Source organism: Solanum dulcamara, chromosome 11 (assembly GCF_947179165.1).
Source record: "Solanum dulcamara chromosome 11, daSolDulc1.2, whole genome shotgun sequence".
NCBI classification, from domain to species: domain Eukaryota; kingdom Viridiplantae; phylum Streptophyta; class Magnoliopsida; order Solanales; family Solanaceae; genus Solanum; species Solanum dulcamara.
In genome coordinates, this window is record NC_077247.1 from 1518297 (window position 1) to 1542416 (window position 24120).

The 24120-nt window shown below is 35.2% G+C and overlaps 1 protein-coding gene across 2 annotated transcripts; it reads right to left on the bottom strand.

Annotated features, from left to right (window-relative positions):
- Window positions 1–1846: 1846 nt before the first annotated feature.
- Window positions 1847–22510, bottom strand: LOC129874587 (uncharacterized). 2 transcript variants are annotated; one of them, XM_055949893.1, is made up of 10 exons: window positions 22293–22510; window positions 21470–22161; window positions 19488–19593; window positions 13842–13959; window positions 13282–13555; window positions 13116–13203; window positions 12864–12905; window positions 12735–12783; window positions 12499–12637; window positions 1847–2104 (listed from the first exon to the last, which is right to left on the bottom strand). In XM_055949893.1, the coding sequence occupies exons 1-9, from the start codon at window positions 22384–22386 to the stop codon at window positions 12556–12558; spliced, it is 1545 nt and encodes a 514-aa protein (XP_055805868.1). In that variant the 5' UTR covers window positions 22387–22510; the 3' UTR covers window positions 1847–2104; window positions 12499–12555. The 2 variants fall into 2 exon arrangements, with proteins under 2 accessions (XP_055805868.1, XP_055805867.1); XM_055949892.1 differs by having other exon boundaries at window positions 19488–19596; window positions 22293–22509.
- Between the last annotated feature and the right edge of the window lie 1610 nt (window positions 22511–24120).

Here is a 24120-nt window from a genome sequence, read left to right on the forward strand (position 1 = left end):
CTCGTTATCGGCCTATCGGTAGACTACGGTTTCCCTTTCTTTATATTGAACTTGAGTGTAATTGCGTGTTGATTAGTTGGAATTTGGGGTTGGGCAGTATTGAATCATGTTTAGCCGATTAGAAATCATGATTTTGGCCTTTTCAAGGTTTTATCGGGTACTTGTGACCATGCTACTTATCTTGTTGATTATCCATGCCTTGTGGTGTATTTGTATGCTCGTTTTAGCATCTATTTGAATCATGTTCGGCCTTAGTCTAAGTTTGACTAGTGCTTGCCTTAGAAATGCATGATTCGGACCCGATAGGCCTTAGTTATGCCCTAACGTCGTTTGGCCGACTTTGATCCTTGTAGACTGGGGTAGAAGACTTGAGTTTGATAGTTTTGGCCTTAGCTAGCTACACACTTTCTCTGATGACTTTCTAACTCTACTTCCCCGATTCTGCGGCTTCATCAGTATTGGCGGCGACACTGGGTTTTTGTTCTACGATTCAAGATTGTTATGGGGTTTAGTTCTGATAGTTTTATTGATTAAGTATGTATGGCGATCCATGGATTTTGGCATCTATCGATCTTTGGGAGTACTTACAGTAGCTATATTAGGCACCTTTATCGGGCATCCAGATTCAAGCTCCGGCCTCGATCGTATTGGAACTTTCGACGAGCATCCAATAAGAAGGTCCATCCTTGAACATTTGGATCCTTATAAAGAGTATCCGGTTAGAGGTCCGGCCTCAGTTGCTTGATACTTGATCAGTTCTTGGATACTTCTGGGAAGCATCTGGTGAGAGGTAAGACCTCCGTACTGACAAATTCTACTAGTTTGGGTTGAGGTTCTGGTTCCATATTCTCCAATTTTGGATTCTCAAATTTAGTTCTCAGTAGTTATAGCTATTATGTGTACTCGTCGGGCTTATGGGGGTCCGTTCTGATTTTTATTTAAACTTATGCATGCGTGTACCTTATACTTATAGGTGTCCAATTAGGTATAGTTTGGTTGTAGATTACTTTAGTTAGTTCTTTCTATACTCGTGTGCATCTCGTTACATTAGTTTTTCTGTAGACTTCCACTCTTGACCTCTGTTCTATTTTATTCTCTCTCTTCATATTGCCTTTACTTTTCAAGCTCAGTCGGCCTATGATGCCTACTGGATACCTATTGTTTTGGCACTCATACTATACTCTGTATCTGTTTTCGTGATACAAGTCCAAGCACCAGTAGCCAGCGTTGATTCGATTTTGGAGCGGTCTGATCCGGAGATGAGGGTGAGCACTTGGCGTTTTGTACTACGCCAGTCTCCATCTCTATATATAAACTAGTCTTTTGTTTTTTTAGACAGGCCTTGTTTCAGTGATGCACTTTTGGGACTTGTATTCCTTTTGTTTAGATAACTCTGTACTAGTGACTTTCAGGTTGTGGGAGGGACCCAACATAGATGCATTTTGGTTGTCTTCCACTTATCTGTGATTGTTATTTATATTAGAATTGCTTATTCCTATTTAGTTTCTACCCTTAAGCTCATTACTAGTTGTTTCGAATTATTGGTTGGCTTACCTACTACCATCATGACCTGAGAAATCGGGTCATGACATCCGCTCATATATTTTATTAGCTTTTCAAGTGAATGAATATATTTTCTAAATTTTAAGTGTATTGTCACATTTATTTGATATATAGAATCATGAGGCTTTTCATCAATAAAAGTATAAAAAAAATTCATAAAACGAATTTTACTATTTATTTACTTATGACGGTATGTTTTTTTAATTTTGGGCAATGAATCAATTTACCACAGTAGTTTTTTACTATTCATTATAAGCAAATAAATAAATGTACGCCTCCGAAAAGAGTGCGAGTAAGAGGTGCAAATATAAAGATGAATAAGGCAGGTCTTGTCAACTTTAGGATAAACGCACATTAAGAAAGAAAGAAAAAAAGGAATTGGTCGAGGACATTTACAGCAAAAGATAACAGTATAATATGTCTAGACAGTCTAACAACAAATTTTCAGAAATCAATACAACCCCAAAAAACATGGCAGATTGGTTTAGTGACCAACTTCCAGACATCAATAGCAAAACCATCGTTCTTCCACTCTATGGCCCTATAGATGAATAAAAGAATAATATTATCAAATTTATAATTTTAGATGAATTGACATAAATGGAATAACATAAGAACAAGAACGACAGAGTCCTATTAAATGACTTAATTAATGTAAAATAGTGAACATCAACAATATTTAATGGAAAAAACAGAGTAGTAAACTTGCAGCAAGATACATCTGCCAATTCCAAGTTGACATTATATCGAAATATAATTTGACGACTGAAAGCCCGTACTGTTTTCAAGTTTGTTAGGACAACGATTACAAGAGTTCAGCTAAAATGGAAAAGAAAATACATGGCTGGGGGATTACAAGGAAATGTTTTCTTAGACTAAAAACATAATTTGCACTTCACATCAGAGGTAGAGCCAAATTTGAAACTTATGAGTTCAAAATTTCAGTTCTTTCGAGTTACTCCATTCTAACCTAAATAATTTATACATATTTAATGAATTCTTAATATAAATACAAGGTTTGGACTAAAGCTACACTAAACACGTGGACTAAATCTACACTAAACACGCAAACTCTATACTAGCTCCGCCCCTAAAAAGAAAGGGTAGTACTTTAAGGTATATATTTAATCATTAATTGCCAATAATGCATATATTTAATCATTAGTTGCCTCACATTTTAGTGCTTTATATTTTTTATGTGTAGAAATAAAGCTATGTGAATAATGAAGAAATTTTGAGCAAAACAATTAAAGTGTAGAAATATTCAAATTTCATTTTTTGATTATTTCCTATGTCGTTTTGATCGATCTTATTTTGCCTGAGACTTTTTACATCTATAAATAGTCCATAAGCATGGTTTTTACATAACTTTTGAAGCAAAAAGTGCTAGAAGCTGCAGTGAAGGCCGGAGTAATTGAGTGTTAACTTTTCTTCTCCATAGTATTTGTTTTTACATTTTTCTTTGGATATTTGTTGTATTTTCTTCATGACTATGTGGAACTAAACTTCTCGTTCTAGGATTGTGAATCTTTCATGAATGTTGTTATTTGAATATTGTTTTCAATTAATTAGTTGATCACATTGGTTTGTTTGTGTAATACCCCGTTCTTAATTATTTTGTTTTGTAGCAATCAGTGAAATACTATTTACACATCTATAGTTGAGCACGAAAGTGAAAATTATGGATTGGGCATAGGATTGAACAGAGCGAGTTCTTAATCCTAATAGGTGAAGAGGATTCGTGATTAGGCTACACACAGCTAATCACCTCGCTTGGTTGCTATACATGCAGGAGATATAACTACATTCTCGTTAATTCTATTCTGCTAAACATAGAGAATCAGATTAACTTGAATATACACGTAATTGTTCGACAGAATTGCAAGTAAAAATTAACCCTCTCAATCAAAAACCAGAAAAATTAATTAGTTAAATCAATTGAAGAACACATTGTTAGTATATAGTCCATATACCTGTTCTTTCTTGGTTAAAGTTCTCAATTAAAAATAGGGGTAGGGAAAGGGGATTAAAGGGTGGAAATCGAACCCTCACCAATAAGGTGAAATTTCAAGTAGTCAACCAACTAAACTACTAACACTTTGTTTGGGTGATTGTTACATATTGTTTCATAATGTATCATATTGTATTGTTATGTTGTATTGTATTGTTTTAATGAATAAAACGTTTGCACAGATTGTATCGTTGTCTATCATTACATAATTTCACCCATCAACAATTTGAATGATAAACTTATAAAAAAATAATTTATGGGGTAGAGCTACTATAAAAAGATAGGATAAAGAATAAATATGATTATTAAATAATAAGCAAAGACAAAATGAGAAGAAAATATAACAGTAACGACACAATCATGCCAAATTGGACGTTACATAAAGTGGGATTTTTCTGTTGTTCCCTAACAATGGATTTAAGCGATATGATACAATAAAATTTAAGTAACGATCAAAACAAATATGATATTTAAACTAACAAGACAATGCGTAACAACCATCCAAACAAGGCGCAAGATTCCCCTCTTGGTTAAAGTTCGTTATTTATTTTCTTTTTAGTTAGTTTATGATTATAAATTTGGATTTTATTTCTTGTTTAGATAATTGTGTTAGTTTAATTTAATTAACAGTAAATCACAAGACCCACATCCTGTGGGTTTGATATCCGACTTTCAATCACTTTATTACTGCCCAACATGTTTTTGGCGCCATTGGCCGGACATACAAATTGACTGTTTTACTAAATTAGACTTTTGCCTTTTTATTCAAGTTTACTTTTTTATTTTGGTATATATATCTTTTTTGGTTTACAGTAATATTTTTCTACCCTTATTGACTTGGCATCTTGGAATGTAAATTGTTCGAGTAATGGGTATTCATATGTTGGTAATTCTTGTCTGTACTATGGAGGACCCCAATTGAATTTAAATTGTCATAATTTTTCCGGGAGTGGGTTGTGTGCACCTCCCAAATTCTTTGTGTGGAATGTTTGAAGTATATTTAGTGGTCAGAATGATCATTAGAATGGTTGTCCTACCTCTTATTCCCCATCCCCGAGCCCATATTATGATCCTCCTATTATTTGTGATGTTGCCTAGAGTAATGAAGTGGAGGATGAGAAACATGATGTCAGCTTATTGATATGATATAGCAACTATTGGAGCAGCAAGCAGAACTGAGGGAATCCATGGTAAGGATGCGTGCCAAACTCAAAGAGATACAGCCTTAGCTAATACTCCAGATGAACCTCAGACAGAAGAAGAGAGTGAATTCATGCAAGAAATTAGTTGTGAAGAAGCAAAGTTATAGACCCAATCTTGGTTAAGAAAACAAGCTCAACAAATGAAATTTCACGAATTTCTCCGTGATAGTCTTACAAACATGGCAAACCAACTAATGGAAAGGAGAACTGAGCTCATATAAGAGGTAGATTAATTTGGCTCCGATATCCATGACTTGTAGGCTCACTTAAATAAAAAGGTTGAGGCGTCTGATGCCCAACCACCAATTGCTGTAGATACTAGCCAGTTTATGGAGAAGAAAGAGGAATTCTATCCATTTGACCAAAATGTTAGTGATGATGCCGACATTTGAGGTGTACAAAAGTGAGTGTCAAAAATAAAGCAATTATAAAGTTGGCATGTACAGTCCCTCATTCTAAACATTTTATTACATGTTTGGTAGGCTCCGGTTTCGAACATTGGTTGATCTTAGCTTAGCAACATGAAAATCGAGCCTTCCGAATCTATGGAGAGGTGTAGATGAGGAACAAGACACCTACATTCTAAAGATTGTTACACCAAAAAGACAAAATAACATTCCTTACATATGGGTCAAGAAGTGCAAGATGTGATAGTTGTTACATGGTCCTTAAAACATTTACCACCACCCCCACAACGTAGCCACAAAATTGATGCAAAATTGGGGGCTCAATGGATACCAACAAAGAGGAAAGAAAAGTGGTGAAAGTGATCACATCGTACTGCAACGTCAAATCAAGCGCTTGTTGGGAGGCAACCCAATTTTAATGCTTTCTTTTATTTTTATATTTTTATATTTTATCATTGTGTTTCTTTCTTCTAGTATTATTTTTTATTATCGTAGGAAAATGAGCATGGAAGCAAAGTTATTGAAAGTATGCAAAAGCAAGCCACATAGTTGGAACTAAGTGTGGGGTGTGCACATAAAGAACCAAGTCTTGTTGGGAGAAGTTTGAGTATTCTGTGAGCTGCTAATGCTTTGGCCATTGGCTTTCCAGGGGTTTCCTTTATCCTCTTGTTATTTATAATGCGCATTGAGGAAGTGCACAATCTTAAGTGTGAGGTGGGGAGATTGCTTGGCTACTTTTTTGTGCTACTTCATTAGGCAGTTAATAAGCTCTCGTGGTTTTTCTTTGTGCATCGGTTTTTTTTCCGAGTCGTGTATCTTGAATCGGGTAATTTCTAAAAAATTATGATTAGTTTATTTTTTTATTTTTTTAGTAGTAAAGGAGAAAAAAAAAAGTCATTTGACTTGTTTGATAGTAGTAATTTACGCCTGAGCTTGAGTAGTACTTTCATTGTGAGTGTTGGAGTGTTAATAAAATAGAAGACTTTCTGACACCTAGGCTCGTGGTAGTAACTATATCTATAACTTATTCTTATTTTGTACTTCATGGTAACCCTGACTATCTGAAAGTAGAATTGATCCAAATTGATTGAGACATGTTCCATGAGAGGTGAGGATTTCTTGCATATATTACATGGTTTTGCATCTTAGTCAAGAACTTGCCAGCATGTTATTTAAGCGAAATGAAAATAGTTTCTTTTTTAGAATATGATAATAAGTTTTCTTTAATATGTCTTGTGAAGTTAGTCTGGTCAAATATTGTTACTGTTAGCGAAAACGTGAAAATATAAAGAACAAGGAAGAACAACAATATTTAACGTGGTTCGGATCAGAATGATCCTACGTCCACCAGCGAACAACTGTTTTTATATTAACAAAGAAAGGGGAGAGATCCCAAATACATCTAAGAGAATTGATCTACCAATTCTTTACTCTTCTAATTTATTTTGCAAACGCCTTAAAATATGAGAAGACAAGTGAGATATGTGATGAGAGGTGGTTTCAAATGAATCAAGATCTACCTATTTATAGGAATAAATTATTGCTCTTGATGTCATCCATGACATCACATTCTTGTTAAGATGTCAAAGATTACCTAACTTTCACCTACCAAGTTGCTACATTAAGTCAAAGTTTACCAAACTTTTACCTATCAAATTGCTACATTAATTTATCTAGAATTTTGTCAATTTTAACAAATCTCCACCTTGGCAAAATTCTCTATTTTCAACTTTCTCTTAACAACTTTTGATTTTGTCTTCAACCTCAACTCTTTCAATCTCCACCATGGTTTGTGTTCCGAGCATGCGTATGAACAACTCTAGCCAAAACTTCTAAGCTTATTGGGCAATCCCGTTGTAAGAAACAAGAAGAATCAAACTTTTGTTGAACACACTAGCTCCACCTAGCAGTTGTTCTCCTAGAGTTGCATTAGTTGATGCATACTTCCGCCAAGTCCTTGCAGTGTGCAAAGTTGGCAAGCGGGGACTATCTTGGTCAACATGTCTACAGCATTATCATCTGTGATAGCCGTCTTGACCTTGATAGCTCCCTCTTCAACGACATCTCGAATGAAATGGAATCTGACATCAATATGTTTGGTGCGCTCATGAAATCTTTGATTTTTAATCAAATGAATAGCACTTTAACTATCACATCTTAGAGTTGATTCCAACTAAACTAAACTCAATTCTGCCACCAAACCTTTCAACCAGATAGCTTCTTTCACTGCCTCTGTTGCTGCCATATATTCTACCTCTGTTGTAGAAAAAACGACAATCGACTATAAAGTCGATTTCCAACTAACGGCTCTGCCAATGAGAGTAAAGATGTATCCAGTTGTGGACCTTCTTCTATCAAAATCCCCTGCATAGTCAGAATCCACATAATCGAGAACTGGAATACCTTCACTTTTCCAAAAGGTTAGGCCAACATCAGAAGCTCCTTTGAGATATCTCAGTATCCACTTGACAGCTTCCCAATGCCTTTTTCCTGGATTGGCTATGTACCTGCTTACCACACTTACAGATTGAGCAATATCTGGACGTGTGCACACAATAGCATACATAATGCTACCAACTGCGCTAGCATAAGGAACTTTTGACATATGTTCCACCTCATCCTCCGACTGAGGCAGTTGTAACTCTGAAAGCTTAAAATGAGAAGCTAATAGTGTACTTACAGGCTTGCTCATCTGCATATTGAACCTCTCAAGAACCTTTTCGATGTACATCTTCTGAGAAAGATGTACAACACCATCCTCTCTTGAAATCTACATTCCAAGAATTTTCTTTACAGCTCCCAAATCCTTCATGTCAAATTCCTTGCTCAACAGTTTCTTCAAAATATTTATCTCCGTGATGTTGTTAGCAACAATAAGCATATCATCAACATACAATAGTAAATAAATCATAGAGTTACTAGACATTTTCTAATGATACACACAACTATCAAATACACTCCTCGAGAATCCATATGTAGTCATGAACGCATCAAACCATTTGTACCACTGTCTAGGGGATTGCTTCAAACCATACAAAGACTTCTTCGGTTGGCATACATGATCTTCTTTTCCCTTAGCTAGGAAACCTTCAGGTTGATCCATATAGATTGTCTCTTCTAGATCACCATGTAAGAAAGCAGTTTTGACATCAAGGTGTTGAAGCTCCAAATCAAATTGTGCAACCAATACTAGTAGCACGCAAATTGAGCTATGTTTCACGACGGGAGAAGATCTCATTATAGTCAATTCTCTCCATTTGACTGAAACCCTTTGCAACCTATCTCGCCTTGAACCTAACATCTTCCACTTCTGAAATACCTTCTTTTTTTCTGTAGACCCATTTGCATCCAATTGTCCTTTTCCCCTTTGGCCTTTCAACTAAAACCCATGTCTCATTTTTGTGAAGAGACTCCATCTCTTCCATCATGGCTAACCGTCATTTTGCAACATCTTTGCAAGAAGTTGCTTCAACATACGAAGAGGGCTCGAGGTCTTTAATCTTTTCTTCTGCAGCTATGAACGCGTATGCACTCAGATTTGCTCGCTCTATAAGACTTTTCGGTTTCCGGTTTCCGTATCTGCCTTTTGTTCCTTCCTTTCGAAATTGTGTATGGTTCACTTACAACATGTTCTTCAAGATCTACATCTTTTGTCTCATCAACTTGAGTCTCTTGATCATTTTCCTTGGTAAGCTCCACCGGTAGCTCCACCTGCTCGTTGTTCTTGTTTCTTGATAACTCCACAGAAACTTTACGAAGATCAAGTATAGAGGATTCATCAAAGGTAACATCTCTACTAACTACAAATTTGAGTAAAGACAAATACCAAAGTTTGTACCCTTTTACTCCATCTACATACCCTATGAATATGACCTTTTTAGCCCTAGTTTCAAGCTTTTCTTCATTAACATGATAATAAGCTGGACACCCAAATATTCACAGGTATGAATAGTTAGAGGGTTCACCTAACCATACCTCATTCGGAGTCTTAAATTCAATTGTTGATGCTGGAGATCGATTGACAATATGAGAAGCAGTGTGAACTACTTCAGCCCAAAACACTTTGGACTTTTTAGCTTGTAAGAGCATACAACGAGTCTTCTCAAGAAGAGTTCTGTTCATCCTCTCGGCAACTCCATTCTGCTGTGGTGTGTGCCTAACCATGTTATGTATTGTGATCCCGTGAACCTTGCAAATATTATTGAAGTCTTCATTGCAAAACTCCAAGCCATTGTCTGTGCGAAGATACTTGATTTTTCTCTCCATTTGATTCTCAACCAAAATCTTCCATTCTTTAAATGCTTCAAAAGCATCACTTTTTGCCTTCAAAAAACGCACACAAACCTTTCATGACAAATTATCAATGAATGTGAGAAGATACCTCTTTCCTCTCTTCGATGGAAACTAAGAGGGACCCCATAAATCTGAATGGATGTAGTCTAGCACTCCTCCTGTCTTGTGCTTGCCAGTGCTGAAACTAACCTTCTTCTGCTTCCCTAGGATGCAATGGTCATAAAATTCAACTGTGTTGATCTTCTCACTGTTCAAAAGGTTGCGTTTGCTCAATATCTCTAGTCCTCGTGTGCTCATATTGCCCAGTCTCATGTGCCATAATCTTGCCTTGTCATCATCAGATAATTGTACTGCAGATGCATTAACAGATCCAACAATGGTGTTTCCTGCTAGTGTGTAGAAGCCATCCTCCAACTTGGCCTTCAGCATGACTAAAGAACCTTTAGACACCTTCATTGTGCCTCCTTCGCTCATGTATTTGTAGCCTTGTCTATCAAGAGTACCCAGGGAGATCAAATTCTTCTTCAGATCAGGAACATGACGGACTTTTGTAATAAACCTCACGATTCCATCATGGCAGTGAACCCGAATTGAACCAATGCCAACTATTTTACAAGTTACATTATTGCCCATTACAACAGTTCCTCCACTTGTCTCATAGCTGCTAAACCAATTTCTTCGGAATGTCATATGCAGAGAACAACCAGTCTTACCACCCATTTGTTGTCATCGACTCCACTATTGCATGATGTTGTTAGTACATATTCATCATCAGAATCATGTACATGTACCTGCTCAACAATGGATGCACTCGCCTTTTCTTTGGACTTTGACATAGGACAATCTCGTTCAAAGTGTCCTTCTTGTGACAGCCCCAACACTCTGCATTCTTCTTGTTCACATGAGACTTTGATCTGTGCTTTGATTTTTTCCTTTCCTATTGGCTAGTACGACCTCTCACAAAGAGCCCACTAGCTTCATCATCTTTGTCTCCTTTAAAATACCTTCGCACATCACAAGAGTTAAGTGCTTGTTGCACTTGCTCAAGAGTGATAGGCGTCATGTTATACATCATTGAATTCTCAATATCACGATATTTTGAAGTCGATGAAAATAAGAAAGCACATGCAAGCGTCTCCTAATCCTTCTTAATTCCGACAATCTGTAAGTCTATCACAAGCTTGTTGGATGCATCTAGATGGTGTTGTAACAAAGTATCTCACTCCATCTTAAATGTGTGAAGACGCCGTTGTAACAACATCCTTGTTGTAACCGACTGGTCCTAGTAAATGCCTTCCATCCTATCCCATAAATGTTTAGCCGTCTCCTCGGTACTTGTACTCATTCACAAAGCACGTTAGGTGCAAGGGACAGTTAGATTACACTCAATGCATCTCCTTCAATTTTTGCCTGGTCAGAAACCGATGTATTATCGGGGTACTTTTCGTCAATAGCATAGATTGAACCTTCCCTTTGCAGTAACGCCATCATCTGAATTTTTCAGAGATTTAAGTTGTTGCATCCATTAATAAATCTATCAATTTCAAACTTTATGGAACTCATTTTTACTTGTTATTCCTCTTCTACTACAAAGTATTTGGAAATACAGGAAACCAAAGTAATTCTTTTCTGATGTCGAAGTTCAGACTGTACTGCAACCACAAAACATACTCAGACAAACCTTGGATTTGATATCAATTGTTAGCGAAAACGTGAAAATATAAAGAACAAGGAAGAACAATAATATTTAACGTGGTTCGGATCAGAATGATCTTACGTCCACCAAAGAACATCCGTCTTTATATAAATAAAGAGAGAGGAGAGATTTGAAATACATCTAAGATAATTGCTCTAACAATTCTTTACTCTTCTAATGTATTTTGCAAATGCCTTAGAATATGAGAAGACAAGTGAGAGATGTGATGAGAAGTGTGTTTCAAATGAATCAAGAGCTAACTATTTATAGGAATAAATTCTTGCTCTTGATATCATCCATGACATCACATTCTTGTCAAGATGTCAAAGTTTACCAAACTTTCACCTACTAAGTTGCTACATTAAGTCAAAGTTTACCAAACTTTCACCTACCAAGTTGCTACATTAATTTATCTAGAATCTTTTCAATTTTAACAGTTACCACTAGTTATCTCTTTAAGCTTGTAGCCTTTAATTTGTTAGCTGCCTTTTTACCTTGATCCAATTTGTTGAATCTCTAATTTTTGCACCTTACTTCCTTGAGTATTGCAGCTTAGACTATGATATAATTGTTAAATGTGAAGGAAGGAATGATCCGAGTAAAAAAGGTGATCAACGATAGCTGCAAAGTGATGAAAAGGCCCTTGTAGAAAGGATGTGACATGAAAAGAAAAAAAATCTAAAAAATGATTGAAACGTTCTTCATATGATGAGAATTACTAGTGACATAATTGATGAAGAGGAATGAAAATTTAATAGAAGATAATAATGGATAATGAAGTTTAGAAATTGTAAGGTGCTTAACTAGTGGGGATGTATATAATGGACAAGCCAATAGTTATTTGTGCATGCATATAAATTCTTTTGTGAGCTAGAGAATTGTGGTTTGATGTTAAGTCCTTATTATATTCATTCTTTGATTTCAGTGTATAGACTACTTCTTCTCGTGAGGGTACTTATTTTATAATAGATAGGTGATGTCATTTACTTTCTTTGACAGAGTTGGTGAACTAAGAGGTGGTGTTCCTAAACTTGATTTATTGAGATGAATTTTAATATTTGCTCCAGGACGAACAAGAGTCCAAGTGTGGGGTAGGCCATGTTAACCACCCTACCCTAATCCAATCATCATTAGTTCCTTCCACGGCTTGAGAAGCAGTCACTGACAAGTACATCATCTCACAGTACAATTCTCTAAGGTCAATATGCAAAGTTAGCAATCAAAAAACTTAATGTTATCAAAAAGCTAATATATATCATCACCAAAACTGAGAACATCTAAAATACAGTTATCAGCTAATTATAAGACAACACTTCAGATACTTACCTCAATGAGGGGTTGGCAAAGTTCATTGCATTGTTAAATGGTAACCATATATTATCTTCATTCACATATATCAACCAATTCAACTTCATACAGAAGCCATGAGTCTGGCAGTATTGGAGGCTTAACCTTGCTCCCATGGCTGCACCAACAAAGGGCATAAGAGTAGATAAATGTTTCAAGTGTTGGATCACAACAAACAAGTTTTAAAAATGAGCATTTCAATGATTTGTATATACCCCAAAGATGGTGGAATAGTGAGTCTTCTCTTTTCACCAACATGCATACCTATAAGGTTATAGCTTAGCCACCCATAATAGAATGCTTAAGATAAAAAGAAAATAGTTTCAGTCCATGAAAATGATTACCTTCAATGCCAATGTTCAATCCCTTTAACACTTTTTCATAACCTGATCAAATACATCAAAAAAAGAATTTAAAGAGATAATCAGTTAAATTAATGGTGGAGCAGAGTAACTTTTATTATTGGGAAACAGTGATGAGACCTTTCTCGGAAAACATGGGAAGAACTAAAAAATCCACCTATTTGTATATACTCCTCATCTGTTTATCTAGACAACTCACAGAGCTGTGTGTGTGTGTGAAAGAGAGAGAGAGACCTAGACAAAATTGATGGGGAGCTGCACCAATGGTTGAGCCAACAGTGCATCCTGTATCTCTTAATTTGGCAATGAAATGAACTTTGACCTGGACAAAAGAAAGGATCATTCAGCAGCATGACGTTTGCACCATCTCTAGCTATCTGAATTTTTCAAATAAAATCACCAGTTTGCCTGGAGAAGCTACTTCCCCATCCGCTTTTCCCTTCACCAGCACCTCAACAGTCAGTCCATCCGGTAATGTATGTATCTGTGATGATGTGGCACTCTCATTGATATCCTTAGAACTAGCAACTGCGAGCTGATTTTCCATCTCCAACTGAGATTGTATACTTGAGTCACTATGCTTTTCTTGGTTTTCGATCTTCCTTCTCTTTTTTTTCTTTCTCTCCTGAGAATGACACATTTCACTTACTGATTTGGGACTTGTGTCTGAAGGTCTGCATATTTATAGAGCAAGTCATCAAGTGAAACCAGTTACACAAGAAACCAAATGTAAAAATTACCAGAAGTCATCCATAAAATTCAGCAGTAAACAGAAGAAGAAAAAATATTAATGCAAATATCGTAGTACATTGGTGAAAACCCATAATACACCATGAAGAATTCCTACCGGCAAGACTTGCCTTAAAATTGACTTGATCCTTGTACATCTTGCAAGTCATGTAATACTGTCAAAAAGGAAAACTTGAAAGGGAAACAAAAGGAAATAATAAAAAAGCTTACTTTCCAGTGATTGGTTTCCGACATCCAATTGTAGCCGGTGGACAGTTGCCCTCGTTCATAGCCTTTGGTGTATCTTCCTTGAGTACGCAATGAGTTGCTATATTTATAAGAGAGTTTTCTGAGAATACGACAAAATATTAACCTTTCAGTTCCTCACCATGCAAGTTAGGCTTAAAAGGACTAAGATGACAGTACATTGTGAATCACTAATATTGTCAGTCTTCCAAAGTAACATATTTTTTGAGCATGTGGATATCTCCATGTCATATAACTCAAATCATAGAATTAGAACTCTCCACACATAAGTATTCAGGGAAAGGTACATATGCATACATTTCTTTAAATGGTGAACAAGACATATCCACCTAAAGAGCAGTCCGGTGCACAAAATAGCCCATGTTAGCAAGGTCCGGGGAAGGTCTACATCCCAAGGGGTGTGAGGTAGACAGTCTAACCTAATGCAAGCACTAGTGGTTGTTTCCACGACTTGAACTCGTGACCTATAGGCAAAGGCGGATCCAGGATGTTGACTCTGGGTACCACACTATTTTTGATTTGATCTATTTTGAGCTTCGGTTCGGATTATCCGTCTTTTTGATTTATATAGACAAGTCGATCAAACAAAATAATTTATTAATTGTGATAATTTTGGACAAAACATAGAAGTTCAATAATATTACTAATATCAACAAAACTATATTATGTATTTATAAGTCCTTGACGAATTTTCATTTTATGGAGCTATCAACTCAAGGATGAACATTAGAACTAAAAGTCACTATAAATGCATATTTAGATGCTCAAAGCAAAAACTTAATAAATTCTATAAGCTTAAAAACAGAAGAAAGAATTAATACTTTACCAAAAAAAAAAAAAACTATAGGAACTCATATGGAATAAAGAGTAAACAACAAATAAACAAAAAGAGAGAAAAAAACAAGCAAAATAGAAAAAGAAAAAAAGAGAACTAATCTCTTGTAAGGCTGTAAGCTTATTAAATGCAAAAGACAAAATAGTTCTCCAGAAGTGTAGCAGGCTGGGCTCGAACTCATTTCCTGTGGGCAGAAAATACAACCCCCATCCAGTGGCACCAAATGGTCATTTGTCAATATGGATGCCACTTCATATATTTTGCAATATTTATTATACACACAGTTACAACCGAGGTGTGCAGGTGACATGGCACCCCCGCCCTGCCTATAGGACACACCGAGAGGACAATTGTTGGAATAGTAATAGGAACAAGAATAGTATATACAATCCCATTTAGAATAGGAATAGTATATAGAATCATACTTGGAAAATGATTGTAATGTAGTGTCCTACTTGGAAGAGGAGTCTAATGTAGTGTCTATAAATGGGTATCAATGGAATAAAGTAGATACACAATTCAATAATATTTTTCTCATATATTTCTCACATGGTATCAGAACTTCTACGATCTTGGTAGAGAAGCAAAGAGCTTTCGCTGCCGGCGGGCGGCTATTATCCATATATGTCGCCCGTCTGGCCAATGATTATGTTAGCAAAAGTCAGGGTCACCGTTTATCTTTCCGATGACTATTTTCTCATATCTAATTTGCGTAGCATCGTGCATCTTTTCGGTGACTACTTTTTCATAATTAATTTATGTAGTACCGTGCATTTTTTTGGACTACTTTCTCATATCTTATTTGTGGAGAACCGTGCATCATTCCTATGACTACTTTTTCATATCTTATTTGTGTAGCACTGTGTCATTTTTCTGGTGACTACTTTCTCATATTCGATTTGTGTAGCACCGTGCCATCTTTCTGGTGACTGCTTTTTCATATCCGATTTGCGTAGTATCGTGCCATTTTTTCGGTGACTACTTTCGTATTTCTGTAGGGTTGTGCCATCATTCCGACCCTACCCATATAATTTCTATTTTCCGGTAGGGTCACGCCATTATTCCGATCCTACTCATATCATTCTCTTTCTTAGTAGGGTCATGCCATCATTCCGACTCTACCCATATCATTCTATTTCTCAGATTGTGACTATTTTCAACCATCAAATCTAATAATCCGACACACGAGCATGTTTAGGCCAGTTGTATGATTGCTTTTTTGCCAAAAAAAAGAAGAAGATATACTCAGATATTTGGGCTGGATTAGAGTGATGTTTTCTCTCTCGTGGATAAACTAACATATGTTCCTTTTTCTATCTATGGTTGTCGTGATTGACCTTTTAATCAGTTGAACATTAAGAATGTTGTTCTTCATGATTATCTCGAGAAAGAAGTCTATATGGAGAAACCAACTGATTTTGTTGCTCAGGGGGAATTTGGTAGTCTTGTATGTCGATTGTGTAATTCACTCTATAGTCTAAAGCGATCTTCTCAAGCTTGGTTTGGAAAGTTCAACACTGCAATTCAAGAATTTATCACTCTGTGTTTTATCGACATTATGCCCCAAATCTAGTATTTCATGAGAAGACCAAGCATATTGAGATTGACTAGCATTATGCATAAAATACAGTATTTCAAGAGAAGACAAAGCACATTGAGATTGACTGTCAATTTTGTGAAGTCGAGTGTCAACTTGCAGATATCTCACCAAGCCCTTCATCGGTCATCGTATTAATTACATTTGTAAAAAGCTAGGGACATATGACTTGTATGCACTAGCTTGAGGGGGAGTATTGGAATACGAATAGGAACAAGAATAGTATATATACAATCCCATTTAGAATAGGAATAGTATATAGAATCCTACTTGCAAAATGATTGTAATGTAGTGTCCTAGTTGGTAAAGGAGTCTAATGTGGTGTCTATAAATAGGGTTTCAATGGAATAATATAGATACACAATTCAATAATATTTTTCTTCTATATTTCTCACAACAATATATACCTACTCGCAAATATTTCAGGTACAAACGAAGCACTAAACTTTTCTAGTAGTGAAAGAACTTTCTTGAGAGGTCAATTTTATAGTTAACATCACGCAGGTAAAATAAAGAATGTTTGAACATTCTCCTTATCGCAAAGCTTGGTAGCTCGATCTTGAATTTTTCTCTTTTATATTTAGAAAACCTATAATCTCTATTGGTTTACGAAACCCATTGTTCTAATAGATTTGGGAAAGAACAATACATTGTTATTGTAGGATTGGGAGAACCTTTCTCTTATAGGTTTCGGACTATTTGAGATTTATATATAGGAGTTGTATCTGGGGATTCATTAGCATTGTATGTTTTTTCTCTTTTATAGTGGAAAACTCTTTCAGCTTTTGTTTGGAGGATTAGGCTGATGCAAGGAAAAGACATTGCAGGGAATTGGGTTAACCTTAGAGAAGAAATCTCGAGGAAGAGGGTAATTAAATCAGGGGAATCCGAGATTTTAGTTGACAGAAATTGTAAGAAAGAGAGAAGAAGATCTTTGTATTTCTTTTCATGAATCACAAATGTAGCATTACAACTCTATCTGTACTCCTCCTTACAATCCTTGGAGTGACTAGCAAATAATAGCTGATTAGAGATATTGTAACTAACTTGTAACTGCCTAAATAACTGTGAACAGTGCTAACTAACTAATCGAACAGTAATAACCACTTACCAAATTCTGTTTCTTCTCGCTGATTCTCGATTGAACACATCTTCTCCTTAACATTCCTCATAGGCTTAGTCGAACCTCATTAATTAAGTCGAACCTCATTAAATCGTTGTGTTATTTTTCTTCTCTATTTGTTTTGTGTGTGATTGTGTGCTAGTTAACCCACAATCCTTCCGCAACAGTTGGTATCAGAACAAGGCTAGGTAGGGTTTCTAAACAAAAGTTTGTAGCTGGTGAAACAATTGGAATCAGAGCAAGGCTAAGGATCTATACATAATTAATGGTTAAGATGTCTTCATCATCTTCAACAAAGCATGAAGGAGAGAAATACCATGGGGGGTCTAATTTTAGTTTGTGAAAGACTAGGATGAGATTGTCTATGGTGTTACAAAGATTATGGAAGGAAAATGAGGAGGAGATGAAAGAGCTAGAGAAGAAAGACCTAAAGGAGAGGGCTTTGAGTGTGATCTTCATGAGTGTTACAAATAGTGTTTTTCGGGAAATTGCTAAAGAAAAATCTGCAACAGCAACATGGAAGAAGTAGTTGGAATCTATCCATATTCTAAGGAATAGCTGACAAGCCGCAACTACCTGAAAAAGAAGTCCTACAATCTCCGCATAAACGAAGGTACACCAGTTAAAACTCACCTTGATGAGTTTAATTCAATTATAATGGACCTGAAGAACGCAGATTGAAGTCTAGAGCAAGGAAGCAGAACTGTTACGATTGTGGGAAAAAGGGTGACTGATCTTGGGCGTATTTATTTGCCCAAGTATAGCCTATTAACCAAGTTTTAGCTAATTTCTGAGAGTCAATTCACATATATTTATGTGTTTTGAGTACAGGTGTTATGGGAAGGCAATATGTGATTAGACATGTTTCATGTCAAAATGCAGCAAGAATGAACCACAAATAGCAAAAGAAAGAAAAAACGAGCATTATGGACGAATAGGCATGATTTGGCACTGAAAACGGGGAGGTCTGCAGAGGGGGGAGGCACTCCGAGATAAGCCTCGGCCCAGGTTTGTGACCAAACTTTGGAGGATGAAAATTCAGGCAGTCTGCGCAATGGTCGGCGTGCCGCGGACCCCAAAGGCCACATTGGAGGTCGTGCCGTGGAGCCACGCCCATGCATTAGGGTGCTGAGGTGGCATTTTTGTAATAATTTAGTTTCAATTGTTTAGGTCTATAAATAGATTTTTTATCATGATATCATTAGGAATTAACATCAGCTATTTTTGGAGATTTGTTACCAGCATTATCTTGTAGAATCTTGTTAGTTTTTCATCATTCATCCTAGAATTGTGATTGGAATTATTGTAGGATCACTAATTGTGTACTCTGATATTGCAAGTACTGAGTTATAATTCAAGGTTCATACCATTTCTCTTCATCTTAATGTTCTTTAGTTATTACAATTCTCCTGTTCTTTGCATAAAGTTATGAGTAGTTAAACTCCATAACTAGGGTTGTGGGACCTAGAACAAGAATGAGAATAATGAGTTTTTCATATTAAATCTTCTCATAAAGGTGTAGGTCATTGTACATTAATGGAATTAACAGAAATATTGAGTATTAGCATGTTCCTTGAATGAAGAGAAATTTGATTTTTCTTTCGACTTTGCATGATCAAGGGAATAAGTTTCACTCAGGTAATGGAACACTTAAAGTTTGTAAAGGGCCCATGGTACTTATGATGGGTAAGATGCATCCTAGACTGTATTATTTTCAAGTAATTGCTTATAACTCGACAAAGCACACAGGAAGAGAGGAAGGCCCAAGAGATCACTTGAAAGGAAATGTCACATGTGAAAAGCTTGTTGATGCTCATGCACAACCCTATTTGGTACCAGTGGCTATTTCAAAAACTGGAATCACGCACACAAAGACGCTACTTAATTTGAAAATGAAAGGCCCAAAAGATCATCAACAATAAATCAAACAGCTAAAACTGCTTCAGATTCAGAACATTCCAAGCAATAATAAGTATATATCAATATCAATATAAGATTAATTTTCCCCTTACACACAATGAAAACTAGACATCATTAGCTGGATATAAAGCTTACCAAAACCATGTCTAGCATTATAGGCATCTGAAACCAATCGTGTATGTTGTATCTTCGTGTCGAAATAGCTCCTTGTTATCTTTTGTTCCTCTAGTTCAGAAAGCTCCTCCTTGTATAAAAGTTATCCGTAAGAGAAAATATATGCACTTGGAGGTACCAAGACAAAGAAGTTTAGCTTAGCAAAATATCCATCATAAAATTGCACACTAATTATGAGATAGACAATACTACGGAAGAGACTAGCAGCTTGTTTGGATGATAGTTTTCTGTGGTATGGTTAGTAAGAAAACCACGTTTGTTTTGACTGTTTCCTTAATTACATGGTATGATATGGTTTGATTACATGGTTTTGTAACCATGAAAACCCTCACTTTTCGAAACCACCAATTTGGGGTGTCCCATTGTTTACTTATTTTTTTGCAATTATACACTTACTTATTTTTAAATAATTCTAATTTACTCTTTATTCTTTATTAAATGTTACCCTAATATATTTACCGCTTTCACGGTCGTATTACTCATTCTCCTCCGCAATAATTTTTGAAGCTTCTAGAGATTTCAACAATGGCACAATTTTTTCGAGATAATTTGTTTTCAACCGATTAACCTTTTAAGCTTCACTTTTATCCACTAGTACTATCCCTGATGAAGCTTTCACCGTCAATTTATTGGACCGGAGCTTACGTTTCCGGCCGACAATCGAACAGAGTATGCCGGAAATTCAGCATTGTAGAAAGAGGAAGCCAAGGAGTGTAGAAGAAGAGGACAAGATGCCACCATTTCATTGAGCTTTGGTCCCTTGTGTGTGTGTGAAAATAAAAGGACTAATTGGATAATGATGTTCTTTGTCGATATAACTATGAGGACCTATGCGTGCAATGCCTTTTCCGAGTTCGTTCTCGATTTGAGTAAAACCGACAGACAAATTATATATATATATATATATATATATATATATATATATATATATATCTTTTATAATTTTGTATACATAATATGCTAGTTTTTATGAATAATTTTAAGTATTACAAGTTTTTATGACTAATTTTAAGTATTACAAGTTTTTATGATAGTAATACAGGTGATGTCTAACAAAGATAACGACCATAGTAGTGGTATATTATGGCTATTCAAAACCTTAAAATTTAGCCACTAGAAAACCCTCATTTGAAAAGACAACTAATGTGAGAAATATTGAAGTCTAAAATGGTTGGAGAATGTCTAGTAACTAGTCACCTTTAGGATGTAAGATTAGAGATGGAAAATGATAAATTTAATATGTATTATAATTAAGGGCATTTCCTAAAATTTATCAGTTACGATACAGTATCATACCGTCAAACCAAACAACAAAATTATCATTAAACAATAGCAAACCATATCGTCTATCCAAACATGGTATTGTACTATATTGTACAGTACCATACCATACCATATAGTACTGTACATTATGAAACCATGGGTAACTACCATCCAAACAGAGTGTAGAAGTTCAACAACAGTACTCAGATATACAACTTAATTGTTAAGCCAAGAACAAAAAAACAAACAATTCAAGATGATACAACTGATCAATTCTGATCATTGACCCTTATTCTAGTTACACATACCAATTGAAGGTTGATAAGGAAAATATAATTTTCATTGCTGGTTCCAGTTGAAGAGAAAACTGATAGAAACAAGTTATTTAAAGACTAAAACAACTCTGTTTGCGTAATAAGGAGAAGGATTTAAAAGCATGAGAACCGTAAAAATGTTTATGCATAAATTTAAAACCCTTACAAAACTTAAGATCCGCAAAAACCTGTTACCTTAGGAACCACAACTTGAATAATTGGTTGCCAGTAATTAATTTAACTTTGAATAATTATTATGTATCCATGACTTAAGTCTAGGCAATCTTTAAAACAAACTAGTTATACCTGATACTGAAGGGAAATCGGTCTTGATAAGAAAATGAAAATAGAAACAAAAGATTATACCTTTGTGGGGGTTATCCGCGCCTCGAGTATTTGGTTGGCATAACTCTTCCTAATACTGAGACTTTGAGAAACTAACTTGTATTGTTGAAGAGCTACTTGCACTGGATCAGATTGATTCCTGGTGATAGTTGTTAACGCTAGCCCTAAGTCTCCCACAAAAAATTTATCGGATGCTTCCGGATCCAAACTCTGATAAGTAGTAGTACTACTCTGGAAAGTAAATTGTTGGTTCATTTCATGATCCTTGTTTACTTCACCCCAAATTTTGTCACTTAAGTAGAACAACTCTTCCTCGTGTGAGAACAAGCCCCTCTTTAAATTGTTCTTATATTTCTCCCTAAGACACTTGACTTTTTTTTGCAAATGAACTTGTGTGGCTGATTTGAAACGAAGAGATTGTTTAATGGAGTCATAAAGTGCAGCATAATCTAACTTTTTTGATTTATCAGTACTTTTGAAGTTAATGAGTCCATTAAGGATTGTGATTTCATCCTCTTTGGTCCAGGCACTTACAACGTTTTCCTTGTTAGGCAACAGCAACACCTCACTTTGATCATATAATAATATTAAACCACCAACATCTCCATCATCAGCAGCAGGCATCAACTTTATCTCTTCCTCATTTCGTCTATACCTCTTCTTTTTCACTTTATTAGGAGGCCCTTTCGCTCTCCTTAGCATTTGCTCAGAATCTGCATACGAATTTCAATACTACATTTAATTACCTATTACTAGTACTCAATACATTAGGTAATATATATTTTGATAAAATTAAGTTAATTAGCTTGAAGATGTGATCATACACAAATAAATATTTACATACCTTGGGGCTGGGAAGACGTTGTTTCTGTATTTCTTTCCCTTTCCCTTTCCCTTTCCCTTTCCCTTAGAGTAGTATCTAATCCTACATCTTCCATCTTCAAACTAATCTTCTATCAAAGGAGGATGGATATGTTTGGGTTAATTAATTAATACATTTCTTTAATTTTATAATTAATAATTTAATGGGGAGAAGAGGAAGAGTCATGCACCACAAACTCAATCATAATTCTCACCATTTCCAACATATAAAAAGTAGTATTTAAATGTCTGCTTTCATATTTACTTTCAAAACTTAATACACGTCCTCTAAAACACATATTTGTTAGGATGGGATTTTCGCAAAAAATGATTTAATTTAGTAAAAATCCAAAACTTGTCTCTAGTGTGGTTTGAAGTGAGTTTTTCGGAGAAATTGAAAAATAAAAGTAAGTCTTCTTTATTAAATAAAGAGATAAATGTCAAAAACAAATATAAATTATTCTTCTTTTTTTGACTTTCATACATAAATTATTGAAAGTGTGAGTTTCATACATAAACTATCACTTTTAGTTTGAGAAACACACATTTTTACTAAATATAAAAATGTGTTATTCTTTTTTAAATTTACTTAAAAGGAGAGCGAGTCATATAAATTGAAACAGAGTAATTTTTTAAAATCATGTGGCATATCAGAGGGCAGATAATTTCAAAAATTCATGTTTGAGGGCTTAATTAAGATTTTTCATAGTTTAGGGGGGGTAAATAGTTCTAAGAATCTTTGTTTAAGGAGTAATTAAGACTTCTCATAGTTTAAGTGTGCATTTGATAAAGTGTGTCAAGTTTAAGGGTGATTTTAACTATTAACTCATTACCTTTTTGCAACTTAACAAAGTCAAGTTCATGTTAGTATGTTTTTAGTTTATGGACTCACACAAATATATAAATGTTATTTTTAAAGGTGCTCATCTTATGATCTAATAAAACATTAAAATATTTGGACATAAAAGATAAATATTTGTTAATATATGGGTTAATTTAAATAAGAAGAAATTCATTGATATTTTCATATGTTTGGTGGAGACTTACTCAAAATAGGTATTTTAACCTGAAAAGGCATTTTAGAACATTTTAAAAGGATACAATCTCTAACGCAGAAGTATGCTTTTCTCTTTTCTCTCCATCTTAGAGAAGAACGACTAAAAGGTTTAGAAGATCTTGTCTTCTTCAATTAGTTTCTTGTAATGGAACAAGGTTAGTTTTTTTTCAACAATTAGTATCAACACACAAATTTGTTAAATCATTAGATGTGACATAAAGATATTTATGATTCATGAAAAGTATGCAGTTTAATATGTGGTCAATTAACAAGTGAACTTAACATACAAGGATGAAGAAACTTGTACCACCTACTTGATACAAGAATCAGGTTCTTGTAACATTATAACTGAAATGAGTAATAATAAGAACACAAGCTTTTATCGTGAAAAATTTCGTTGCTCAAGGAAAGAAAAGCCACGACCTATAAGGTGCAGGATTTCCAACAACTTCTCACTAACTTCAAAGACTCATTTCAAATTGTAATTCTATAATTTAAGAACTAACTCTAGTACCTCAATTCCAACAGTTAGCTATAAATGTTATCTCTACTCTCCAAGAAGTCACAACAACTCTTTGTTACAACTCTCACAACTCACTTCAAACTTAGAATTCAACTGAAAAACAACTCTAAATCACTCTAACAATAAAATCATTCAGAACGAAAACCTAACTCTAGTTCTTTCTTCTACTCTTGAACCCGCCTTTGCCTCTTCTTGCCTCCTGCTTCAAACTTAGCTATTTTATGTGTACAA